This window comes from Rhinolophus sinicus, chromosome 14, assembly GCF_057876585.1.
Source record: "Rhinolophus sinicus isolate RSI-liver-muscle chromosome 14, RSI-T2T, whole genome shotgun sequence".
NCBI classification, from domain to species: domain Eukaryota; kingdom Metazoa; phylum Chordata; class Mammalia; order Chiroptera; family Rhinolophidae; genus Rhinolophus; species Rhinolophus sinicus.
Genome location: NC_142514.1, coordinates 69,734,231 through 69,761,616, shown reverse-complemented (window position 1 = coordinate 69,761,616; position 27,386 = coordinate 69,734,231). Strand labels below are relative to the sequence as shown.

Sequence of the window (27,386 nt, the reverse complement as noted above, 5' to 3'; positions counted from 1 at the left end):
TGAATTATAGCTGGGCCATCTGTTTGCCTTGATGAGCAAGGAAGAACTTCACTGACCAAAGAAACTAATGCAAAATAGTAAGCAACAAAATTACAAAAGTCCTTGGAACTGGTCACTAGCAGATGACACAGCGGGCTCCCTGGCAGGCATGGCTGTCCCAACCTACTGGCCTCAGTCCATAAGGGATGCTGACACTGCCATCATAGACACCTCCCTTCTCTCCTTTCCGCTGGAAAGCAGGGCCACAAAGGAAACCTAGAATATCCTGGAGGCAGGGTGTTGCTGAAGGAAGCATGGTGCTCAGCTCCTACCTAGCTCTGCCATTTCCTGGCTCTCTCTGTGATGTGGCCCAGTCCCCTGACCACCTGTCCTAGTGAGGCACTCACCATCTCGCATTGATTCCCTACTTGTACAAAAACAACACAAAACTACAAAGTCCTTCATTAGCATAAACGGATTTACACTGATTTTTTTGCAATGGTATCTCACCAGTTGATGGCTTACTTATTCTCCCCATTAGATTTAGATGTATCTTCTACATGACCCAATCTGACGTATCATTCAGGGTTCAACCAGAGAAACAGGACCACTAGGAGGCATTTATATACATAAAGGAATTTGTTATAGGGATTTGACCTTATGCAATTATGGGAGAAGGTTAAATAGTCTCTGTATGTGATGCTGTAGTTTGAAGTCCACAGGGCAGGCAGTCAAGAAGGGAAGATGGACATAAGGTACAGAAAAGCAAGGACAAGCTGACACCCACAAGAATGGACCCATTTCTGTTCTTACTGCCTCCAATCTGGATGAAATGGGTGTCCTTCATGAGGGACCTTTCATCACGGAGGTCAACACATCCCTGCCCAATAGGTAAGAGAAGCCAAAGGGGATACAGCGCAAGGTGGAGGAGCTGCAGGCCTGGCTGCTGTTCCACACCAACAAGGTGAGTCAGTAAATAAGCAACATGTAGGAGCTAAAAGTGCTTGCTCCTATCTTCCTAGTGTTTAAAAAAAAGTTGCTGCTTTGCTTCTACACTTCAAATCTCATGCCAAATGGTCTTTTAGGGCCACTCTAACTAGAAACATACAAAGAAAGAATTTCTGGGAAGCATTGTTTATTCTAGCCAATCTGACCCATTACAAAGCCCCCTCTTGTCAACCTGGCACCCATACACATCTCCTTAAACCATACTAAATTTCCAAATGGAGACAGTAACAAAGTCATGCTTCTGTCTAACATAACTATCTGCTATACAACTAACCCCTTCCTTAAAAGAAGACAAAAAATTCTCGTTTTATCTTTGGGTGATTGTTCTTCAAACTGATTCACACTCCCCTGTGGTATCCTAACTTAAACAGAGAGATATAAAGTTAACTATTGTTAGCATATCTTATATTAGATGGTAGGGGAATGAGACTGGAAAAAATACTTGGTTTAATATGTACAGAAACATTCATACAAAAAAGGGAAATGAATATGTTATATCATAACTATTACAGTGCTCATGCCTATAACTGGTCACTTGGTCATAGCTGGTGTTTATAACTACCTTTTTATCACGTCCCTTTTTACCATATTCCCTTTGCCCTCAGCGAGTACCTCTGCTATTTGTAGTTCTTTCTCTGGTAGCGTGGCCCAAACTTTCATTCCTGAAGTATCTGGGCCATTGTCAGTGCTGCCTACATTGGGTTGTTAGTTTCCACTGATTTTAATCGTAGGACATGGAAGTACTGCATTCCAAATGCACTCCTTATTACCCACATTATATAGTATCGACCTGATTTCCCCTTGATAGTTGGGCTGAATCAACCAGTAATCCCCTTTCTTAGCTTGTTGATTTACCAAGTAGCCAGAAGGAGGCAGTCAACTTTCAATTCAGTAGAATAATTGTGTCCCCAGATGGAAGAAGTCCGCTCTTTGGAACTAAGATCTCTAGGATCAGGAGAAACTAAAGTGCAGAAGCAAGAAGCAAAAATTTTGTTATTTGATCACCAGGAATAATTGTAGGTGGAGCCACTCTTTATTTCCTAATTTCTGGACCCATGAATCCTAGTAATGGGAGAAACAGAAACATACTCGTACATCAAAAACTAACTTAGAGCATAGACAGCCTCCTGGAGGGTACCGCTCCAATCCCAGAAGGCACTGCCACGTAGCTGGCACTGCGAGTGAGTTTTCAAAAGGCCATTCCTCCATCCTATCAAGCCAGCTGCTTCAAGATGACAGAAAACATGTAAGACCAATGAAACTGAGCATGGGCCCATTGCTGTTCTTCATTTGCTGTGAAGTGAGTTCCTTAGTAAAAAGCAATGCTGTCTGGAATACCATGGTAGAAAAGGCATGCTGTAAGTCTGTGGATAGTGGTTTTAGCAGAAAAACTAGGAGCAAGGAAGGCAAATTCATACCCAGGGCAAATGCCTAGTCCACTGAGAACACAGCACTGCCTTTTCCATGATGAAGTGGTCCAATGTAATTAACCTGCCACCAGGAAGACAGCTGGTCCTCTTGGGGAATGTTGCCATACAGAAGTTTCAGTGTTCGGCCCAAATCCACCTTAGTGAGTGGAAGTCCATGTTGCTGAGCCAATGCATAACCCACACATCCCTGGCACCATATGCCTTTTGTTCATGAGCCAATATATAGCTCCTAGTGGTTCTGCTTCTCGGATTGAACCCTAATGAATTTGGTACAAAGGAACAGAATCTTGAAGAAAGATTCTCAGAATTGGTTCTGAGTTATCTAGATTTGGTTCTCTCATCTTGCTTTTACAATATAAATAAAACATTTATATTTAAAACATAGAAAGTACCTACACAAAACTGACTAAACTTTTTGAAGACAAACACAAACAAGGATACTCAGATTATACTTACTAAGGACTGAATTAACATATTAAGACAACTTTTCTGAATCTCAGGAGGTATATTTGCAAAGCTTCTCTCAGACCAAAACCTTGCAAAATGCTTTACAATCCACCTGTTAAAAATAAAAGAATTCCAAGTTAGAAAAATTAAAATATTTTTTCATTATTATATTTAATAATATTTGCATTTTCAATTTGTACATATCTATGTTTTGACTAACCCTTACAGTTAATTTTCTGAGCAGCTCCACGATGGACTTAAGTATGCTCCTTTTTCAGCAAACATATATTTTAAATCCACTTTGGGTTAATGTGTATGGATTTTAACGTAAGTAACAATGGTTGAGCTAAAATAAAAATTGATCACAAGCATTTTGAGTAATATCCATATCAATATTTCTCCTCAACTGTCACAACTAGCTAAGCATTAAGCTACATACATACATTATGCCCAAGAAAATACGCCAAGTCTAAAAGTTCCCAGAAAATTAGGAGAATGGAAGAACAAAATCCCTAAATTAATTGTATCAGCATTACTTCAGATCACTTACTTCATGCAGTCAGCAAAAAGACTTTCCACTCCAACTGAATGAGCAATAATCAGGCATTCTAGAATAGATGCCAACCTTCTGGGAACAGGCTAAAATTGATAGAAAACACTACATTTACTTTTTTTCAATTTATAGAAGCTAAAAGTATTTGATTCATAAAGACGATCTGATTTATGTACTGAAACTGCAGAATAAATACGTGTAATTCAATAGTCTGTTATTCTTTTAATACCAAGTATCACTAATAACTTTTAGTTTTGTAGAATAGCACTAGAGCTCTTTTAGCGGCCAGAATGCCCACCATCTTTATTCTAATTTCATTTAGCTCAAATGTTTTTTTAAAAGTAAAGTGGTACAATAATTTCTAGCACATAATGTTGTAATATAACCATTTGGTCTAATCTGTTTCCTAAAGTATAAATACAACTTTAAGTACTCGTGCAATGGGAGGTGCTGCACTGACCTCAGATAAAATGATAGAATTTAATTATATCATAATTATATATATATATTTAAAAGCACATATACAGAAGTAATGAACTAAAACAACAAACAAATAAAATGTAGATATAAATAGTGAAAACGCATTGCTCTCAGTGTTAAACCTCTGTGCTACATGTTGCCTATGCCACAGTTTCAGTTTTTTGGAACCACGTTCTTAGCACATCTATCGCCCACCAGGGTGAACAGAGTTCAACTTCTCTTTGTACACATTCATTCATTGTGATTTGGGCTTTACACACTTAATAAAGACCGACAATCAGCCAATTTGTGTATACAGTCTCCAAATGTATACTTCTGAAGATCCCCTACTTTGAGAAGAGCAAAAATCTCTTTTTTTTCTTTTTTAAAAATTTTTATTGGGGAATATTGGGGAACAGTATGTTTCTCCAGGGCTGATCAGCTCCCAGTCGTTGTCCTTCAATCTAGTTGTGGAGAGCACAGCTCAGCTCCAAGTCCAGTCACCGTTTTCAATCTTAGTTGCAGGGGGCGCAGCCCACCAACCTATGCGGGAATTGAACCAGCAACCTTGTTGTTGAGAGCTCACGCTCTAACCAACTGAGCTATCCAGCCTCCTCTCTGGAAACTCAGTGGCAGCTTGTTGTCTTCAGTCTAGTTGTGGAGGGTGCAGCTCACTGGCCCATGTGGGAATCGAAGCGGCGACTCTGTTGTTCAGAGCTCGCGCTCTAGCCAACTGATCCATCCGGCCGCCTGAGCAAAAGTTTCTTTAGAAATGTCTCCAGCAGAGTCCTTTCTATAAGGAAGTTCAGTGATTTCCAACTTTTAAAATTATGAATTGCTATTAATTTGTTTTTCTAATACCCTTCTCCTAAAAGTGTTATACTAGTGTTTCAGAAATTTAATATAAGTATATTGCTTTGCATATTAATAATTCCGTTGTTCCTTTTAGATAACTGGAGGTACTTTAAGTTGTCCTAAAGTCAGAAATGACATTCTCTATATAGATTATACAGTGATAATTCTATCAAGTTAAATAATTGGGTTGTCTGACCCACTTCAGATGAGAGTATCAAACTATTATGAGTGAAGTGAACACTGGTATAGACATACTTGACAACCTAAAAGCCATCAGAAGTCTCAAAAATTATAAAAGTAAACACAGGAGTTAAACAGCCCAGCAGTCTAATTTTATTTAAGAATGACCAGCTCTCTAGAACAAAGTCCACTAATTCATATGTAACTTAAGAATAATTTCCACAAAAATTATTAAAATACAAAATAATTTGCTGCTCAAAGCAGAGACTGGTAAACTATACCTTGTGGGCCAAATCTAGCCCACCACTGTTTTGGGTAAAGTTGTATTGGAATAGTGCCATACTGTCCCATTTACATACCGTCTATAGCTACTTTGGCTCTACAGCAGCTGGGTTGAGTAGCTGTGATAGAGACCACATGACCTGTATCACAAAGCCTGGAATACTACTATCTTGTCTTTCATAGAAAAAGTTTACTGACCCCTGGCTTAAAGGGTTAACTTTAGTGTTCTGAGAACTTTCCTTATATGGAAATGTTGATTCCCAAGTGTTTGTGAAATAGGATGACTGATATTTAGTTATTTTCAAAACCTGCTTGTAGAATTTGGGAAGACATATATTTAAATCATTACCTAAAATATATTTTTAAATCAGTGGCAAAAAATATGTAAAGCCCACTATAATCCTATAAAGTCCAAAAATCAAGTAAAGGCAAGATTGTGAAGTTAATGAAGTGACTGAAGCCAGCTAGGAGTTCCAGGGCCACTTACTCATCACATTATACCCAAATCTGTATTACTATGGAGTATGTTATTAAAGATTTACTATATTTAAGTCACTGCCAAGAAACTGCATAACTGAGATCTAGAACTTAAAATTATATATTTAAAGATATGTTTACACAAATATATAGTATCAAAACATGTAAAGCAAATAAAGATAAGGTCAATAAAAACAGAAATTGTTCTCTCAAATATCTGTTACCACAGTAATACAGACTATATTAAAATAAGGGGGGAAAGTTTTCAACAAAATATCATATCAATAATTTTTAAAAATTTTCTGTTGGGGCCGGCCCGGTGGCTCAGGTGGTTGGAGCTCCGTGCTCCTAAATCCAAAGGCTGCTGGTTCAATTCCCACATGGGTCAATGGGCTTTCAACCACAAGGATGCCAGTTCAATTCCTGGAGTCCCGCAAGGGATGGTGGGCAGTGCCCCCTGCAACTAAGATTGAACATGGTACCTTGAGCTGAGCTGCCGCTGAGCTCCCAGATGGCTCAGTTTGTTGGAGCGCGTCCTCTCAACCACAAGGTTGCCGATTCAACTCCCGCAAGGGATGGTGGGCTCTGCCCCCTGCAACTAGAAAAACGGCAACTGGACCTGGAGCTGAGCTGCGCCCTCCACAACTAAGACTGAAAGGACAACAACTTGAAGCTGAACGGCACCCTCCACAACTAAGATTGAAAGGACAAAACAACTTGACTTGGAAAAAAAAAAAAAAAAGCCCTGGAAGTACACACTGTTCCCCAATAAAGTCCTGTTAAACAAAACAAAACAAAAGAAATTCTGTTGTTTTAAAGGCAACAAGTATACCTTTGTGTTTTAAAAATTAAGTGGATTATTGAAAGTGAAATATAAGAAGCTGGATATAACCCATGTATAGTCATGAACATACTAAAAAACAGGCAGTGGTGCAGACTATCCATAAAAGAGATTATTTTAAAAATATTAGGTATAATTGGTTTATTGAGAAGTCTCAGTTCACAGGAGATACTAACATAATACTTCTTTTTCCCAACTAGTGTTATCAACCATGTTGTGTCAAATTCCCCCTTTGACCATCCCTTAATGCCATGATAGGCAAATTTCAGTTCTTTCTGGTTACTTTTGGTACTGAAATTCAGTATAGTACTGTTTAAACAGCTATCTCATATCTGACTTAAATCTTTCCCTCCCCCATCACTGACTACATTTATAGTTGGGAGATATGGAGCAGGGACTAGAGCATAGTCTGGTTTCTGTTCTCCATTTTCTGGTTCTAACTCCTGTGGAGAGGCTAGGGCCACCTTATGTAACTAACCAGAGACTAACATGGTAGTAGGCGGACGTCCTTGACTTTGCTCTAATTCAGATGTTGGAGGCCTTTGCTGATGTGGTGGCTCTTTCAGGGGCAGACTGGATTCACCCCAGCCTCTCAATGGATAAAGACTCTTCTAGTGGTTCGTAATGCACAGGGACTCCCTAGGTGGGACACAGTGGTATCCGGCCGTGTCAGTCTCCTCTCATCTTCGTGGAACCACTGAGGTCCTCCTCCTTTCCTGTGTACCGTATGTAACAGCTGTGCAGTGAACTCCCCACATGTTTTCTATTTATGACAGTAAGTATTGTCCCTAATCACCAGGCTAGTACTGGCTTCCTCAGCAAACCTCCTTCCTTTAGTAATCCGCACATTCAAGGATACTCTGACTGGTTTCTGAGGCATATTCCAGGCTCTCCCAAGAAATCTCTCACCACTTTCTTTTTTTCTTTAATGGAAGCTCCAGGTTTTACAGATATAGTAGATGACCCTCTGGGGATGAGAAGATATTATCTCCTCAATGCAGATACCCTCTATCTATAATCTTTATTTGGGATATGCTTGGATTTCTCTCCCTTCACTTGGCTGAGAAGATGGGGGAAGCAGATGAGAGAAGGAATATCTTTCACCAGAATTCTTCACTTTCCACAAATCTGAGGACACCACAGACTGCCCTCCTTCTCCTAGCTCCCTTACTTATAGAGGCTGGAATTAATGGTTGATTAAAGGTAGCTGAGGAGTTTGTTTTTCAGTAACCCTTGAGGGGGTGGTAGTGGTGGTGGTGCTGGACCCAGCTGTCAGTGGTTCTGTTTTAGTACACGGGGTGCTTTCTTAGCTACAGCTTATGGAGAGGTAGGAAAAGTCCTACCCAATACAAAAATATAAATTTAAATGTTATTGAAATTATTAAAATTACCTAATTACATTTTGTACAATGCATGTTGTTGCCTCAAGTACCCAATAAGAGGGGAATATTGATGTAAACAATTCTTCTAAGATTTGTGCTTTTTTGTTGATTATAAAAGTAATACATGATCATTGCAGAAAATTTAGAAAAAGTAGAAAAGCATAAATAAGGAAAATAATCTAAGAACAATATACTAAATTGCATCTGTACAAATGCATAGATAGCGTGGGATCTTTCTTTAGACCATAAATTAATGTTTACATAAACTAAAATTTAAAAGTTAGTATTTATACTCCACCTCGGGAGACAGGTAGAAGAGAAATATATACGACCCCAAGCACATGCTACCGTGTTTTCCCGAAAATAAGACCGGGTCTTATATTAATTTTTTCTCCAAAAGACGCATTAAGGCTTATGTTCAGGGGATATCATCCTGAAAAATCATGCTAGGGCTTCTTATTTTCCAGTTAGGTCTTATTTTCGGGGCAACACGGTATAAAGAGAAGTAGAAGAAGGAGTAGAACTTCAAAGAAAAGAACCAATGAAGCACTGTGATAAATGCACTTTGACAAGAGAAGGTAACCTTGGTTCCTGATTTCCTTTCTCTTAGTTCCAAACCCTGAATCCCAGCTGTATACTCCACCTTGGAATTATGGAGGATACTTCTATATAAATACATTAACCCCCCACTTCAATTGTATTTTACTTAAAATTATCTTAATTAATTTCTGTTTTTTACAAGTACACCATATGAGTTATTTTTCAACTAAAGTTTCCATTAGTTAAAATGACTTAATATTTTTAAGATTCAAAGCACTATTTACTATCAGAGTTAAAAATCTAGTAGGTCATAATGGGTGACTTTAAGATCTGGGTAAATGATTTCTGAGACTCAATAATTACCTTCTGAAAGAAATTACAATAATCTCTTCTTAAAATATAGATGGCTACTTCTTTTAATCCTTGTAGTCCATACATATCAGCTATATTGAGTATCTGACTAAAATAAAAATAGATACAGTGTTAATTCTCCAGCATACAGGGATCACTGCATAAATTATATCAATGTCTAACTCCTATGGTGTACACCTGAAACAAATATAAAATAATATTGAATGTCAACTGTAACTGAAAACAAATAAATTAATTAAAATTAAAAACCAAGGCATAATACACAACAATTTCCTGATAATATACAATCTTTTTAGAAAAAAGAAAAATCTGAATTATTTTAATTCTAACTTTCTGCCCTACATAATAGATACTCTTCATGGATTATAAACTGGACATAAGGCAGCAGTTGAAAGCACTGTCACATGATTTGAATAATGGAAAATAACAAGAAGTAAATTTGGAGACGTTTCAATCAAATTCCCCTCAGATTCTCAGAGACATACACTGAAGTCCAGGAAACTGCTTTGAAAGCTGTTCAAGTTACAAAACTCTTCAACAAATTTGTATGATAAAAATTTGGTCCAGGCAATTAATTGATGCTTATCATATTGAAAATGCTTACAAATGACGCTAAGATTGGAGTCAGCATCCAATGACTCTGAAGGGTTCCACTGCTTCTTTCATTTGACAAGTACTTCTGAGCACCCACACACACGTTAGGTACTTAGGAAACCAACAAGCCTTGAGGGCATGATGAAATTCAAATAGGTTTTCAGGAGGAAATCTTCAGTATTTAATCCTTGTGACTCGTGATACTTTATCCCCAAAATCATATTTATTCAGTTTGTAATTAAAGGAACCAATAAATATTTAAAATTAAAAGAGCAGTTTTCATTTGTCTGATTTTAGGATAGCAATAAAAGGAGAGGGCATGCAGAAAATTAGAAGAGTAAGGTAGATTTCACTCTCCAATAGGATTTCAGCAGCTTAAATGACACTTCACTATGGAGAACTTAAGAATCACATCATGGTTGGTCTTTAGGATGTCTACGTTCTTAAATTAATTTTAATGTTTTTCTTTTGCTGTTTAAAAGAGACATCCTAAAGTTAAAAAAGAAAGTAGTAAAATAATTATTCAAAATTTGATAAAGTTTCAATCAATCAATCTTATTTTATAAAAACCTGCCATTTATTTTCCACAAGTATAGGTTTTTCTAGCATAATTTAAGTCTAATAAAGACTTTTAAAAATCTTATTACTGTGAATTGCTTTTCTTCTAAATACAGTGACTTATTGTTTTTAGATATTCCCAAACACACACAAAATATGGCAAAAGGGGTAATAAAAGTGAAGCTTCCACTTTACTGACACTTTGAAACATTATGTCAACAAAGCAGAAGCCAAAAAACATTAATACTTTTATATTTAAAATTATTAAAAAGTAATACATACCCAATGTTAGCTTTATCTGGAAAGTCCAAAGTTCCTCCATATATAAAATGCATCATAACATTCATTTCTACATGGTTTATACTGAAATATAAAAGAAAACTAAACTCAAATCCAGAAATAATTAAGGTTTAACTGATATCAGTGATACATTCCATTTTCCCATAAACTTTTAGCCACGATAAAGTTTTAATCTCACTTTTATCTGTCCTACCCTCTATTTCTATGCTAAGGGGAGTGAATTATCTGGTTCATGGACACCACCACTGGTCGTTGGTCAGGAGGAACTTAAGACGAGAGGTAATTTGATTTCTTTTCTCCTTTCTTCTCTGAACCAGTGGGAATAGGAGATGGAGAAAAAGTGCAACTGCGATCCAAATTCAGACTTTCAGGTGGGTTGTCTTAGAGGAGACATAGTCAGGCAAGTTGATTTCAGCTCTTGCATTAAAGCACATTTTATTCCTTTAACAGTTTTTTTATCAATAACAAAGGCAATGTTTTCTTCATCTGCTGATTCTTCTGTCTTATTCTGAACAAGAAGAAAGTACATTACTTATTGGGCCCCCTCAAAACTCTAACAGCATCTAGATTATCATCTAGATACCTAAATCAGAGCCTGAGGTTCATCTTAATCCTCTCCTTCATTATATCCCATCATTTATACCTTCAAAAATTTCTACAATTCATCCTCGGCTGTTATTTCCCCTCTTACTGGTTTAGCCTCATTTTCTCTCATCTGTATTATAACAGTATCCTCTCATACGTGTTTCCTGCCTGAAATAATCTCCTTGCATTCCATTTCCCACATTGCTATTAGAGTGACTTTGCTAAAATGTAAATCTGATACAGTCCTCCACTTTGAAAACCCGTCAACAATTCTCCATAGTCCATAGAAAAAAAGTCCAAATTCCTTAGCTTGGTGTACAATGTTCTTTATCATTTGACCTCGGTTCTCCCTCACTAGCAGCTGTTCCAAGGTAATGAACTACTCATTTCCTATACCTGACCTACTTGTAGTTCCTTATACATCCAAACCTTAGCACATACTGTTCACTTGGCTTAAAATGCTCTCCCTCTCTACTTATTTCATCTTTCAGACACATTATCTTTGATTGTTTCCTTAATGCCACTAGGCCAAAAAAAAAAAAAAAAAAAAGAAAAAAAGAAATCACTGAATGTTAACATAGTAGTAACTAGCATCCATTGAGCACTTATTATGAACCAGTCACTGAGCTAATAAGCATTTTGAATACCATTGGCTCATTTAATCATAACAACTCAACAGTAGATATTATTAGTTTTCATTTTATAGATAAAAAACTGATGTAACTTGCCCAAGGTCAAATGGCTAGTGATGCACTAGAATTTAAATCCAGACAGACTGAGTCCAAAGCTTGGGCTCTTAAGAAGTATGCTACATATACTTTCATTACCACATTTATCAAATTGACTTATGATATCTTTGTTTACGTATTTGTTTCTCCTTTTAGACTTAGTTCTGTGAGGGCAGGGTTTGTATCTTAGCTATCCTTTCATCTGTAGTAGCAACAGAGTGTGAGCATTGATTCAATACTCCCAGGATGAGAAGAGTTTCTGTTTCCCACATAATACTAGAGCAATGCAATGGAATAAGGGTCGGGACAGTGCTGATAAGACCCCCCACCCCACCCCCAGTTTGTTAAGCATAGTATTTAATATCTGCTAATGAAACAAAAGGAGGAAGGCAAGAAGAAAAGAAATGAAGTCCCATAGGGTAGAACTCAGAAAGGTGTTTGCTTTGATTTTTATGGCCTTAAATAATATACGCTCAATAAATGTTTGATGAATGTTTAATGAATGGCTTATTAGGGCACTTATAGCATCTTCCCTAACCTTCAGAGGAACACTCAGTTGAAAACATATAAACACTTTTCAATTAATTTTATAAATATTTACTGAACCCTACTATGGCTAAGTACTGGTTTCTGCTGATTCAAAACTCTAAATTACTAGGATGTATACTATCCCATACACTTATCTTCTATCAAGAGCCATTCTTATCAATGTTAATGAAAATTATTCATTAATGTTGAAAGAATAGTTTCTTTTAAGACTTGACATATTTAAGCAAAAGATAACAATGACCAAATAAAAACAAAAGTATTTTTACTAAAATAAATAGCAAAATCTAGACATTTGAGCCTATACACCAGTATATATGATAGCTAATATGAGAGCTACAAAAACAGCAAGAAACCGTTTTCCTGCTGCCTTGACAGATGTTCTACTAAACTGCACTCTCATTACTGTAAGTCATTTGCATTTTTACTAAAAGTGTTTATAAAGACATGATCAACTGACCTAGATAAACAACAAATTACTCCAATAGTTCATAGCTTAAATGGAAAGATTTAAAGCACTATTCCCACTTAAATGGAATTAGAATAAAAGCTTGCAGATGAAAATTACATACATATACTCAGAGTTAGAAAAAAGAAAAATGTATGAGAGGACAGAACTCTAAGATCTGAGATTGAACACGTGCCTAGTCTACTAAAATCTGTTCTTTACGTATGCTTCCTAAAGTTTCAAATTCCTATGTGTGTAGGCTAAAGTAACTCATTCATTCATTTGTTCATCTGTTCACTCCTTCACATTCAATATTTATTGAATGACAGGCTCTATTCTACACCTTGAGGATACAGGAAGTTTGCGTTCTAGAGGGAGGACATGGGCAATAAATATGTAAACAAATGTATGAAGAAGATAATTTTAATAGTGAAAAGTGCCATGAACACAATACAACAGGATAACATAAAAGAGAGCAACTCAAGAGTTGGGCTGTAGGTATTAATACTTTAGGTGGGGTGTTCTGGGAAAAGCCCAGGGGCCAGATCATATAGCGTCAAGAGTTGGGTTTAATTCTAGTTGCAATGAGAAGGCACTGAAGAATTTTAGTCAGAAGAGAAATATAATCTGATTTATATTCCAAAAGATCATACTGAAGGTTCAGAGCAGTCCCAGGAATCTCCCAAAGGAGATAAGAAAATCCAATTTTATGCTTCAAAGCCCCAAGCCACCACTGGAAGACTCCTACTTACATAAAATAGAAACATGTGGAACTTCTTTACAGAAATATTGGCTATGGTTCAATTTCCAGTATAGGATGTAAAATATTCTCCCTTTTCTCCACCAGAACAGGAGAACTTCTAACCATTGCCTTCCACTCCCAACTCTGGGGTATGGGTAGAACCAGGGTTGTCAGGCTTTACTATTCCTACCTCAACTTACTGAAGTCCGTCCCACTTAAAAAATATCACATGCATTACGTCATTTAGTTACCAATTCATTAAAAGCACTGTGATAATTTTCTGTAAGGACAGACAGGATTTCATTCTAATTTATTGCAGAAAACATCCTGTAGACATGTAACTGTGGCATAGTTCCAAAAGAGGCTGCTGATCAAGCAAAGTAGGCATCGCTATCCTAGTATTGATAATGACCCTCATTTGAACCCATTTCTCTCTAGAAAATGAAAATAATCTAATTTAGGGAAAGAAAAAAAAGACAAATATTATCAAGCAACACATAACATGTACCAAGCACGATGCCAGCTTCCTTCCTTGTTTATCTCATTTGATCTTTTCAACAACCTCAGGAAGCTCAGGGACTGTAAGCAATGTCCCTAAAGTCATATAACAAGATAGGACTGGATGTAAGACTGCCTATAAGGACATCAAAGTCCATTAACCTTCTACTATTCCACACTACCCATGGAAACATCTATCCAGGATTACAATATAATATGAAAACAGAGTTTGTTTTGTAGATTACTTTGCTACAATATAAAAATTCCTAAGATATGTAATTTTTAAAAATTAAAAAATTTTTTTCAATTACAGCTGACATTCAACATTATTTTAGTTTCAGATGTACAGCATAGTGGTTAGACATTTATATAACTTATAAAGTGTTCCCCCCAATAAGTCTAGTATCCACCTGGCACCATACATAATTTTATATTACTGATTGTATTTCCTATGCTGTACTTTACATCCCCATGATTAGTTTGTAATTGCCAATTTGTATTTCTTGATCCCTTCACCTTTTTCATCCAGCTCTCCCAAACCCCCTCCCATCTGGCAACCATCAGTTTGTTCTCTGTATCTATGAGTCTGTTTGTTTGTTCATTTATTTTGATTTTTAGATTTCACATGTAAGTAAAATCATATGATATTTGTCTTTCTCTGTCTGACTTATTTCACTCAGCGTAATACCCTGTAGGTCCATCCATGTTATTGCAAGGAGTGGGATTCCATTCTTTTTTATGGCCAAGTGATAGTCCATGGTATATATGTACCACCTCTTTATCCAGCGTATAGTGATAGACACTTCGGTTGCTTCCATATCCTGGCTATTGTAAATCATGCTGTAATGAACATAGGGATGTATATATCTTTTTGAATTAATGTTGTGGATTTCTTCAGATAAATACCCAAGAAGTATTCTTAGGATTGCTGGGTCATATGGTAGTTCTATTTTTAATTTTTTCAGGAACCTCCATACTGTTTTCCGTAGTGGCTGCACTTGTTTGCAATCCCACCAACAGTGTACGAGGGTTCCCTTTTCTCCACATCCTCGCTAGCACTTGTTGTTTGTTTATTTATTGATTGTTGTCATTCTGACAGGTCTGAGGTGATATCCCATTGTGGTTTTAATTTGCATTTCTCTGATGATTAATGACATTGAGCATCTTTTTTTCCCACATGTCTGTTGGTCATCTGTATGTCCTCTTTGGAGAAATGTCTATCAGGTCCTCTGCTCATTTTTAAATCAGATTGTTTGGGGGAGGTTTGGTGGTAAGTTATAAGACTTTTTATATACTATGGATATTAACCTCCTATTGGATGTATTATTGTTGAATATCTTTTCCCATTTAATAGGTTCTCTTTTTGTTTTGTTGATGGTTTCCTTTTCTTTGCAAAAACTTTTTTAGTTTGATGTAGTCCCATTTGTTTATTTTTTTCTTTTGTTTCCCTTGCCTGAGGAGACATATCCAAAAAAATACTACTAAGAGCAATGTTAAAGAGTTTACTGCCAGTGTTTTCTTTTAGGAGTTTTATGCTTTCGGGTCTTACATTTAAGTCTTTAATCTATTTTGAGCTTATTCTTATATGTGGTGTAAGAAAGTGGTCTAATTTCATTTTTTTGCATGTAAGATGTGATTTTTTTAAAGTAAAATTCCTAAATCTCCGTTAGTCTTTCTATATAGCTTTATATACCATGATACTAATTACATTTTAGGTGGTAATTTGAGGCAGTCAATTTGATATGTAATACAAGAGAAAAAAGAAAAACATATTGTGGATAATAATAATAAAGGATGTAGATAAAACCCAGCTGTCAGGAGGTACTTTCTTCTTTCATGTTAGTGTTAGAAAACCTTGCTTTATCAGGCAAGAAAAAAGATATGTAACTCATCTCCAATGTGGTAGAATTAAAAGTGAATAAGCCAATTAGAAGTGAGCCTCCACTGCTAATACAGCAGCTTTGGATAAGATAGACCAGTAAGGAGCAGAGCCTTGCTTATCACAACAGAAGTGAAGGGAAAATACTGTGTAAGATGACAGCCTGCTCATTGATGGCTCACTCATCTTACAGTATTTTCCCTTCACTTCTGTTGTGATGGCAAATTTGGTTATTTCTATTTGATTTGTCCTTGAACAGCTATTAAAGTTGGTCAGCAGTAGTCAAGCCATATTATAAGAGGAGCTACTTATCCATTACCTTCATCATGATCAAAGATGGAAAATTACAGGTAAGAAAGTAGAGACCAGTAGTTGACGTCACTCGTTTCTTGTCTATTGATCTCTTAATAAATAGACTTCATCTTTAAAAGCCTGTGTGTTTTGAATGTTTAATCTGATGGCTCATGATGGCTGATTACAGATTGCCTTCATTCCTACAGCTAAACTCAGAGGTCATCTTGAACAATATAAACAGATAAAGGTAGTGCAGCTCTGTTTGAAGAGGGGCCTCTTCCCAAAGGGCCTTCCCCTCAGATCCCAATCCCACACCATGTGTTCCCAGGATTTTTAGGGTCCTATGGGATTAAGTTTAAAAGTCACAGATTTATTTATTTGTCTGTTTGTTTTTGTTTATTTTTTTTAGTTAAAAATTTTTTGTTTTATTTTTTGTTGTTGAAAGTCACTGATTTAAATAGTGGAGGGCTGTTTAGCTTACTCAAGAACACATGTCAATAGGAAGCTTTTAATGTCTTCAGTGACTGTGGTGGACTGGACTCTGAATTAGGAATCATCAAACATGATTTATACTAGCAGAAGCACTTATTATATTAACCAGGTGACCTCAGGAAGATATTTAACTTACCTGATCTTGTTTTTATTCACCTATAATTGTGAATAGACCTGCTCTCTCAAAGACTGATTTTAAAAAATCAAAGGACATAGTAAATGTGGAAGAAGTCTAGAAAATACACGGTATTATTGTAAGCTATTATTACTGCTGAGGATAGACTCTATTTGGAGAGAGTAACAAAGGTATACAATAATAGGCATCAGGTAGTAAAAACTGTCACTAAATATACAAGGAAATAAAATTTCTTCCAGGAAATAATTAGACATGTACTCTCTGTAAATTACTTTCCCATGCTGTAGCATAAGATCCCATGATCATATACTTCTTTTGACCTTTATCTCACTGCAAAAAAAATCACATGATTTTCAAGGAATTCCAAAAAAAGTTGCATTCTGAGTCAAACTAGTCCCTGGACAAATTTCCAAAATCACACCACAGTGATGATCCCTAGCATTGGCATACTTAGAGAGACTGGCCTCTGCTGGCACTATCCTTCTTCCTGTACTCAAGGGATCATTTTAAATTCATCATAAAAGGAGATCTTATCAGTAGGATACATATAACTTTCAGGTTGTTTTTCAACAGTGATGATAAAATGTCACCAACTGATCCATCTACACATTCCTTTTACCCACAGGATAACAAACTTTTTAGCTTGGCATATAAAATCTTCCATAATCAGAAACCACTGGTCACCAGAGGCAGTGGGTAGAGGGTGGGTTAAAGGGGTGAAGGTGGTCAAAAAGTACAAGCTTCCAGTTCTAAAATAAATAAATCCTAGGGATGTAACATACAGCATGGTGACTATAGTTAATAACATTGTATGGTATACTTGAAAGTTGCTGAGGAGTAGATCTTAAAGGCTCTCATCACAAGAAAAAAAATTGTAACTATATGTGGTGATGGATGTTAACTACACTTATTGTAGTAATCATTTATATATATATATATATATATATATATATATATATACATATATATGGTCATATTACACACCTAAAACTAACACAATAATATATGTCAATTATATCTCAATAAAAATAATTTTTAAATAAGAGAAACTCAGAAGAAAAGACAACAGAGTTACTTAGACACAAACGTTACTTTTTTTTTAACATCACCAAAGCAATTGATGTTACGTTTTGATATTATATTAGTGGGAGACTGAAAAAAAAAAGAAAAACCTTCCATGTATAATATTTTATGCATGTGGGGGGGGACACATCAGTTGGAGAGGAAGTTTACTTTAGTAGCCATATCAAGTAAAAACTTGATACTTATATATGCAATTTTATATGCTCCATTATTTTTTCTTTATCATTCTTTCATTAGTCTAGTCTTTTTTCTTAAAAAAAATACACTGAAATAAGGGAATCCACGTGATTTCCATGGATGCATAACTGAAATCATTAACAGTGGCAGTAGTTGACACTATACCCAAAAAACAGACTGCAAAATATGTTGTGATCTGTATTCAAACTGTGGTAGTATAATTAAAATGTAACCTTCTAAAGGCCCTGGTATGAAAGAAAAGGGGTTAGGTCATTTTGCATATGTGTTGCATTTCTATTAAAAGCATAAAATATCAAAAAATAAAACACATTATATATTCTTACAAATAATGTTTCAAAATTCTGTTTTATAAAGAGAAATTACAAAATGAGAGGGATTTGGGAATCTGTTTTAGTTAGAAAGAGAACCAGATCATTGTAACCTAGAAGGCTCAAGATTATAAGCCTGTGTGACAAATAAATGGTAAGAATTTATCAGTACTTTCCATGCATCCACTGTTATGGAATTTCCACCATCACCGTTTCATATCTACATAAGTCTCTGGCCAAGACTGACCCAATTAAGGAAACATCAATGGTGAGAATGACGCAGAGTTGAGAGGCTCTGTCAGATCTCCCAGGCAATTTTCCTACAGAGACAGCCCTCCCCCCACATTGTACAGATTCTCACAGTGAACATCTATGACCAAAAAATGTTCCATGTCACCATTTAAGGAAGTAGTTCACTCTTAATAACTGTATCGGTAGTTTGTATAAATCGCCACCAATTGTGCACATTCACCATTACATTATCATAGGTTGTTGAAATCTATACCTATTCAATTTATTCTTTAAAAGACAAAAAAGAGAAAAGAAACTACCTGTTATAGACTGAGTATTTGTGTTCCCCCACCCACCCAAAGTCACATATACAAAGAGTGCCAAAATGTGTACACATTTTAAGAAAGGAAAAAACTGTATCAAAATTGTAATAATATATACTGATAACAAAAGATGAATACAAGTCATGTGTATGCATTTTTTGGCACCCCCAGTATGTATTGAACCCTAAACCCCCAGTGTGGCTACATTTGGAGATGGGGTTTCTAAGGAAGTAATGAAGGTTAAATGAGGTAATAAAGGTGGGGACCTGCACAGATGTGATAGGATTAGTGTCCCTATAAGAAGAAACACCAGCGCTCTCTCTCTCTTTACCTTCTTTACACCTCCCCCACCCCACCCTCATGTATTGAAGAAAGGCCATTTGAGCACACAGCGAGAAGCAGCTGTCTGCAACCCAGGGACCCAAGGTAAGACCTCTCACTAGATACCAACCTTGCTGGCATACTGATCTTGCAGAACTGTGAGAACATAAAATTTCTGTTGTTTAAATTTTTGTGGTACTTTGTTATAGCAGTCTAAGATGGCTAATATACTATCTCTACTACTAAATGTCCCCTGCTACCTCATTTTCAGAAAATGCACTTGGTTGAATTTTACCACATGAGAAATATTTCCTTGAACACACAGGGAGATCTGATTCATAAAAAGTGCTTTGTATTATTGGCAATCATTTGCAGTCAAGCTGCCTTGTAAAAATTATGCTTACCCTTGAAGAGTAATGTACTCTTGAGAGCTTTCAGCCCAACAGCCACACAGCATTGCAGCAAAATAACTCGATCTGGCACTTAAAATGGCTCTAAAGGGAAGAGGGGGGAAAAAACACAGGTAAAGATTTACATACTATGCAAAATGTAATTTTTCATGAAACTCTTCATCTTTATCTTTTAAAACATGATAATCTATTTGTCTTGTTTGTATTCACTGATAGATTATAATAAAAATTATAAACCTATATTTTTACCTAAGTAATTTGATCGCTTGATTATAACATTAATTCTAATGTCCTTATCTTTTCAGTTTTTTCTCTTAAAAAAAAATCTCTTTAATTCTAATAATAATTGAAACTATTTCCATTAAGTAAGAAAGTAATAAATCACTTACAAATGTAAAAATAAAGACCAAAAGATGTTCCTTCAAATATCTATTGACTTCTATTCTGTGCTAGGCATTATTTATGTGCTGGGAATACAGCAGTAAATGAGATACTACAGAAAACAATGTTATGTTCTAGTTGAGGATAGGATGGAAGAATGGAGGGCAAGAGGGAGAAGAGAAAGCCACTTCTGGCAATGGCTGACTAGGTTGTCTAAGACCAACCCTCTTACTAAAAACAGCTAGAAAAAATGGGCATGTTATGTTATGTTTATATATATATATATATATATATATATATATATATATATATATATATACACACATACACACACACATATACACACACACACACACATATATATACACATGTACATATATATATACATATCTTTAAAAAAATAAATACAGTGGTACCTCGGTTTTCAAACATCTCCATTGATGAACTTTCGGTTTACGAACACCATAAATTTCATAGATTTATAGTATCATTAGATAGTAAAATTCATGCTAAATTTGCAGTTTTAGGGGTTGATTTTAAAGGTCTAGAAAGGATTAATCCATTTTGCTTTACTGTCTATGGGGAAACAGTGCCTCGGTTTTCGAATGTTTCAGAACTCGAATGGTCTTCCGGAACAGATAACGTTCGAAACCCAAGGTACCACTGTAAGCATGATTTGAAGGCATCATAAAGCAATTGTGGTGGTAGCTTTTGAGACAAACTATAAGAGAGAAGACAAAAGAGGTGATCAGGTATTTGAGGTAACTTTTTCCATTGAGGCAATTGCCAAATTTGAAAACAAAAGCAATAGCTGAGAGGCCAAGAAGCTGAACATAGCTTTTAGCAATCTTCACAGGCTTAGAGGCACACAAATTGGAATTTGGGGTCCATCAAAGAGGGGAGGCTTTCGTGGATACCACAGGATTACAGTTGGAGTCTGAAGGACTACACACTAGGAAGAAGAATGAATGGGAAATAGACAAGCCCTTATTAGAATTAAATCCAGCTTTGAATCAGCTCAATCCCTGACTAGATTAAAGAGATCTGCATTTAGTCTAACAGCTAGCTGGAAGCAAAAGGAATTCCTGTCTTCATTAAAATAACTTCACCCAGAGTGTCAACTTATTTCTATAAATTTTCAGTAAAATGTCCAGCAATCACCCAAAGATAATCAAGCATAATAATCAACAACTAGAAAATGAAGGAATTTCTTCTACACTAGTATCAAAAAAGTGAAATACATGGGAACAAATAAAAGTGCAACACCTCTATATTAAAAGCTGTAAAACATTGTTGAGATAAATTTTAAAAGACCTAAGAAAGAGCTAAATTGTGCTCATGGATTTAAAGACCCAAAACTGTTAATACATCCATTCTGCCTAAATTAATTTCTAGATTCCACACAATCTTGATCAAGTATTTTTAGTGGCAATTTATAACTTCATTCCTTTGCTGTTGCAAAGGACCCACAATAGCCCAATAACCATCAAACAGAAGAAAAAAGTTGGAAGACATGATTTTAAAACTTACTCTAAAGTGATAGTAAGAGTGCTTTAAAAAAACTCTTAAAGCATATTAAAATCTATTAAAAAAGATTTGAATAGAAACATCATAAGATCTGCAAATGGCCAATAAGCACATGAGATGATACTCAACATTACTAATGATAAGAGAATGTAAATAAATACCACAGTGTGATACCACTACACACCTACTAGGCAAAAATTGAAAAGACTGATAATATTAAGTGGTGGTGTGGGAGATGAGGGTAAGGGGGATCAAATATATGGTGATGGAAGGAGAACTGACTGTGGGTGGTGAACACACAATGGGATTTATAGATGGTGTAATACAGAATTGTACACCTGAAATCTATGTAATTTTACTAACAATTGTCACCCCAATAAATTTAAAAAATAAATATAAAAAAAAAATCAAAAAATCAAATGGTGGTAAAGATGAGAAACAACTGGAACTCTTCATAGCATGTAGGTGGAAGTGAAAAATGGCAGAGCCTATTTGGAGAAATGTTTGTCAATTTCATAAAAAATTAACATTCACTTATCACATAACCCAGCAATTCCACTCCTATGTATTTACCCAAAAGAAATGAAAATATATATTCACGCAAAGACTTGCACACAAATGTGCATGTTAGTTTTATTAATAATAGCTAAATACTGGAAACAACCATGTCTACCAACAAGAGAATGGATAAACAAATTCTGGTACATACATATAATGCAATTCTACTCAGCAACAAAAATTGAATGGAATACTGATACATATATAATATCCAAAGATAAAGCTCAAAAACATTACGCTAAGCAAAAGAAGCCAAAGACAATATGTCAAGAGTTCGTTTACATGAAATTTTAGAACAGTTAAAATAACCTATAAATAACCTATAATTTAGAAAACACACAACAATAAGAAAACAAATAACCCAATTAAAAAATAGGCAAAATACATGAACAGGAAACTCACCAAAGATATACAGATGGCAAATAAGCATATGAAACTCAGGTTTTGCCTGGGGCTATGGAGAGGGGAGGGGCTGATGGCAAATGAGCACAAGGGAACTTTTCAGGTTCCCTTTAGGTTCCCAAGATATTCTATATCTTGATTGTGGTGGTATTATACAGGTTTATACATTAGTCAAAACTCATCAAATTGGACTTTTAATTGTGTACATTTGATTGTATATGAATCCCAACTCAATAAATTAAACTATAAAAAAAAGGATGAAAATAAAACCTACACAATAAAGAACAGGCCAAGACGACTTTCCAGTGACTTCAAAGTAACATTTAAGGAAGAGATAAAATCAATCTTACTTAAATAAATAAATTTAAAAAATAGAAAAAAAAGAAACACTTCCCAACTCATTTTATGAAGTCAGTATGACCTTGAGACCTATTACAAAAAAAAATTATAAGCCAGTCTCTCTCATGAATATAGATGGAAAAATCTTAAATAAAATATTAGCAAACTGAATCCAGCAATAAATACAATGAATAAAACATCACAACGAATTTGAAATTATTGCATAAATGCCAAGGTTTACATTTCAAAATCCAGCAACTTAGACATCAACAAAATAAAAGGAAAAAAATCATGTGACCATCAAAATATAGTAAAGCATTTGACAAAATTGAACGCATATTTAGGATTTTAAAATTTAGGCAATTCCAGCAAAACAAAAAGAAAAAAATTTAGGCAATTCTAATAAAAGTCCTAGAAAGCTATTTTGTAGATACTGACAAAGTGATTTTAAAATTTATATGGGAAGGCAAAAAACCTAAAATAGCCAGCAAAATACTGAAAAAGAAGAACAAAGCTGGAGGATTCACACAAACTGATTCCAAGAGTTTCTATACAGTTACAGTACTCAAGACAGCATGTATTGGTGAAAGAGGAGACACAGAGATCAATGGAATAGAATAGAAAGGCCAGAAATAGGCCTACATAAATATAGTCAACTGAGTTTTAACAAAAGCACAGTGGCATTTCAATGGAAAAAGGATAGTCTTTTCAATAAATGGTGCTGGAAAAACTGGACATCCACATGTAAAAAAAATAAACCTACAGACCTCACATAAAATTAACTCAAAATGGGTCATAGACCTAAATATAAAACACAAAACCATAAACTTCTAGAAGGAAACTTAAGTTCTTGGATTTGGTGATAAGTTTAGACACAACATCAAAAGTATAATCCATAAAAGAAAAAAAAAAGGTAAGATGGACTCCACTAAAATTAAAAATTTTTGCTCTATAAAAGATACCATTAAGAGAATGAAAAGACAAGGCACCAACTAGGAGAAAGTATTTGCAAATCATGTTAGAAAAAGAACTTCCATTCCAAATGTGCAAAGAATTCTTAAAGCTCAACAATAAGACAACAAACAACCCAATTATTATATGAGCAAAAGATCTGAACAAAAAACTCCCAAGCATCTATAAATGGCAAATAAGAATATGAAAAAAGGGCCAGCCTGGTGGCTCAAGCGGTTAGAGCTCCATGCTCCTAACTCCGAAGGCTGCCAGTTCGATCCCCACATAGGCCAGTGGGCTCTCAACCACAAGGTTGCCAGTTCGATTCCTCGAGTCCCACAAGGGATGGTGGGCTCTGCCCCCTGCAACTAGAAATGGCAACTGGACCTGGAGCTGAGCTGCACCCTCCACAACTAAGACTGAAAGGACAACAACTTGACTTGGAAAAAAGGCCTGTAAGTACACACTGTTCCCCAATAAAGTCCTGTTTCCCTTAAAAAAAAAAAAAAGAAAAAAACCTTAACATCATTTGTCATTAGGGAAATAAAATGTAAAACAACAATGAAATACCAGTATACACCTTATTAATAGAAGACTAAAATCCCAAAACTGACAATATCAATTGCTTATGAGGACCAAAAGGAACTCTTATTCGTTGCTGGTGGAAATGCAAGTTATACAGCAACTTTGAAAGACATTTTGGCAGTTTCTTACAAAGCTAAACATAGTCTTACCATATGATCCAGCAATTACACTCCCAACAGATCTGAAAACTTTTGTCCACACAAAAACTTGCACTCAAATGTTTATAACAGTCAGGGGTATAAATGTCTAACTATTACATTGTTTTGTACAGCTGAAACTAATAATAATAAAAAATGTTTATAACAGCTTTATTCATAATCACCAAAACTAAGGATAAACAAATCATGGTACGTTCATTACAATGAAATACTACTCGGTGATAAAAAAGGAATGAACTATCATTTAAAAAGGAATTAGCCACATAAAAACATGGATGAATCATAAATGTATGTTGCTAAGTGAAAATCTCCAGTCTGCAAAGGCTACATATTGCATTATTCTATTTATATGACATTCTGAAATAGGCAAAACTATGGAGACAGTAAAAAAATTGCCAGAGTTCTGGGGAAGGGGAAAAGTTGAATAGGTCAATTACAGGAGATTTTTAGTTAAAATTATTCTGTATAATTCTGTAATAGTAAATGCAGGACAATATGCATTTATAAAAATCCACCGAACTTTATAGCATAAGTGAAACTTACTATATACAAATTAAAACAAAAACCCTTAGGAGGAGGTCAAGGGATCTCATGATGAAATGCAGACTGTGAAAAAAGAATCTAACTGCATTGTGAATGTATAGAATAACCTCACTCAAGGGAGGGGGAGAGAAAGGTGCTGGCCTAAATAACTTTGGAAATGAACAGAAACTGTAAGAATAAAAGCAAAGGAACTATACACAAGCCACTGTACTCTAGTTGATGATTTCCCATGGAAGTACAGAGTGACAATTCTGAAACTGCTGTACATGAATACTGGAATTGAACAATTAAGTACTAGATGTTGGTTAACAAAAGCCAGGTTTCTCACTGCTATAGTAGAAGACTATAGAGAAGCAAGGGGGTAAGACTAGGATGATTCATGCTGTAACAAATTAGTGTTGGAGACATCAGTATGAAATCATGTTTAGCTTAACAGAAAGATGGATTCATACAGAAATATTTGTAGATATGTTAATATATGCAGGTTAATTTACACACATATATTTCCTTTCTCTGTCAACTAAAAGAATAGCAACAAGCACATCCAGTGTCCAGATATTAGTTTCTAATACCACTAGAATAAAAGGAACCAGGGTTCAAGGACAGATGAGACTAGAGCATTTTTTAGTGTCAGAAAGTAAGAAAATGCTACACATACACACACACACACACACACACACTCTTTGGTGTGGGTGTCAAAGGGACACAAGAATCAATTGAAATGAAAAAAACATAAGATAAACTCCATTTGGGGGACATTTTACAAAATATTAGCCCAGAACTCCTCAAACTGTCAAGGTCATCAAAAACAAGGTAAGTGTAAGAAACTGTCACAGCCAAGAGAAGCTTAAAACGACATAACCACTAAATGCAATATGGTACCCTGAATGGGAATCTTAGAATAGAAAAAGGACATTAGGCAAAAACTAAGGAATTCTGAAAAAACAAGGGAAGAGTAGATGAACTCGGTGAGAACTTACACAAAGAGATAGAAACTATAAAAAAGAACCAATCAGAGATGAAGAATACATTAGATGGAATGAATAGCAGATTAGGTGAAGCAGAAGGTCAAATAAGAGATTTTGAAGAGAAGGTAATGGAAAACACCCAATTGGAAAAGCAAAAAGAATTACAAAATGAAGATAGTTTAAGGGACCTCTGGAAGAACATTAAGCATAACAACACTTGCATCATAGGGGTACCAGAAGAAGAAAGAAGCAAGAGATTGAAAACCTATTTGAAGAAATAATGACTGAAAACTTCCATAACCTGGCAAACAGACATACAAGTCGAGGAAGTGCAAAGAGTCTCAAACAAGATGAACCCAGAAAGGACCACATGAAGACACATCATAATTAAAATGCAAAAGGTTAAAGACAGAGAACCTGGCATATTCAAAGTGATGAAAACCAAGATTACTCTATCCATCAAAGCTATGATTTAGAATTGAAGAACAAATAAAGAGTTTCCCAGAGAAGAAAAAGCTAAAGGAGTTTATCACCACCATACCTTATTACAAGAAGTGATAAGAGACTTCATTAAGAAGAGGATTTGGGGCGGCCAGATGGCGCAGTTGGTTAGAGGGCAAACTCTTGGCAACAAGGTTGCCGGTTTGAGTCCTGCATGGGATGGTGGGCTGCACCCCCTGCAACTAAGATTCAGAACGGCGATTGGACTTGGAGCTGGGCTGCGCCCTCCACAACTAGATTGAAGGACAACGACTTGGTGCTGATGGGCCCTGGAAAGGCACACTGCTCCCCAGTGTTCCCCAATTGAGAAAAAAAAAAGATTAAAAAAATATGAATAAAATGGTAATCACTACATACTTACCAATAATTACTTTTAATGTAAACGGATTAAATGCTTCAATTAAAAGACACAGGGTGGCTGAATGGATAAGAAAACAAGACCCATAATATTTGCCTGCAAGAGACTCACTTCAGATTGAAAGACACAAAGGCTGAAAGTAAAGGGATAGAAAAAGACATTTCATGCAAATGGAAATGAAAAAAAGCTGGCATGGCGTAGCAATACTTATATCAGACAAAATAGACTTTAAAACAGGCTATAATAAGACAAAGAAGGACATTGCATAATGATAAAGGGATCAATCTGACAAGAGGATATAAACTTTGTAAACATTTACACACCAAACACAGGAGCTCCTAAATATATAAAACAAATATTGATGAACATAAAGGGAGAGATTGACAGTAGTACTTCATAGTAGGTGACTTTAACACTCCATTGACACCAATGGACAGATCATCCAGACAGAAAGCCAGCAAGAAAACAGTGGCTTTAAATGACACATTAGACCAGATGGATTTAATCAATATTTTTTGAACGTTTTACTCCAAAGCAGCAGAATATGTACTTTTTAAGTGCACATAAAACATTTTCTAGGATAGACTACATGTTAGGCCACAAAACAAGTATGTATCAATAAATTTAAGATTAAAA

At 35.5% G+C, this 27,386-nt stretch overlaps 1 protein-coding gene across 1 annotated transcript in view; it reads right to left on the bottom strand.

Moving 5' to 3' along the window:
* BTBD8 (BTB domain containing 8) overlaps positions 1-27,386 on the bottom strand; it is an 81,628-nt gene that overhangs the window by 23,833 nt on the left and 30,409 nt on the right. The window contains exons 5-9 of the mRNA XM_019753054.3: positions 19,474-19,563; positions 10,240-10,320; positions 8,797-8,893; positions 3,415-3,503; positions 2,874-2,976 (exon numbers count right to left, since the gene is read on the bottom strand). Coding sequence (XP_019608613.3) covers positions 2,874-2,976; positions 3,415-3,503; positions 8,797-8,893; positions 10,240-10,320; positions 19,474-19,563 — 460 coding nt within the window. The remainder of the gene's footprint in view (positions 1-2,873; positions 2,977-3,414; positions 3,504-8,796; positions 8,894-10,239; positions 10,321-19,473; positions 19,564-27,386) is intronic.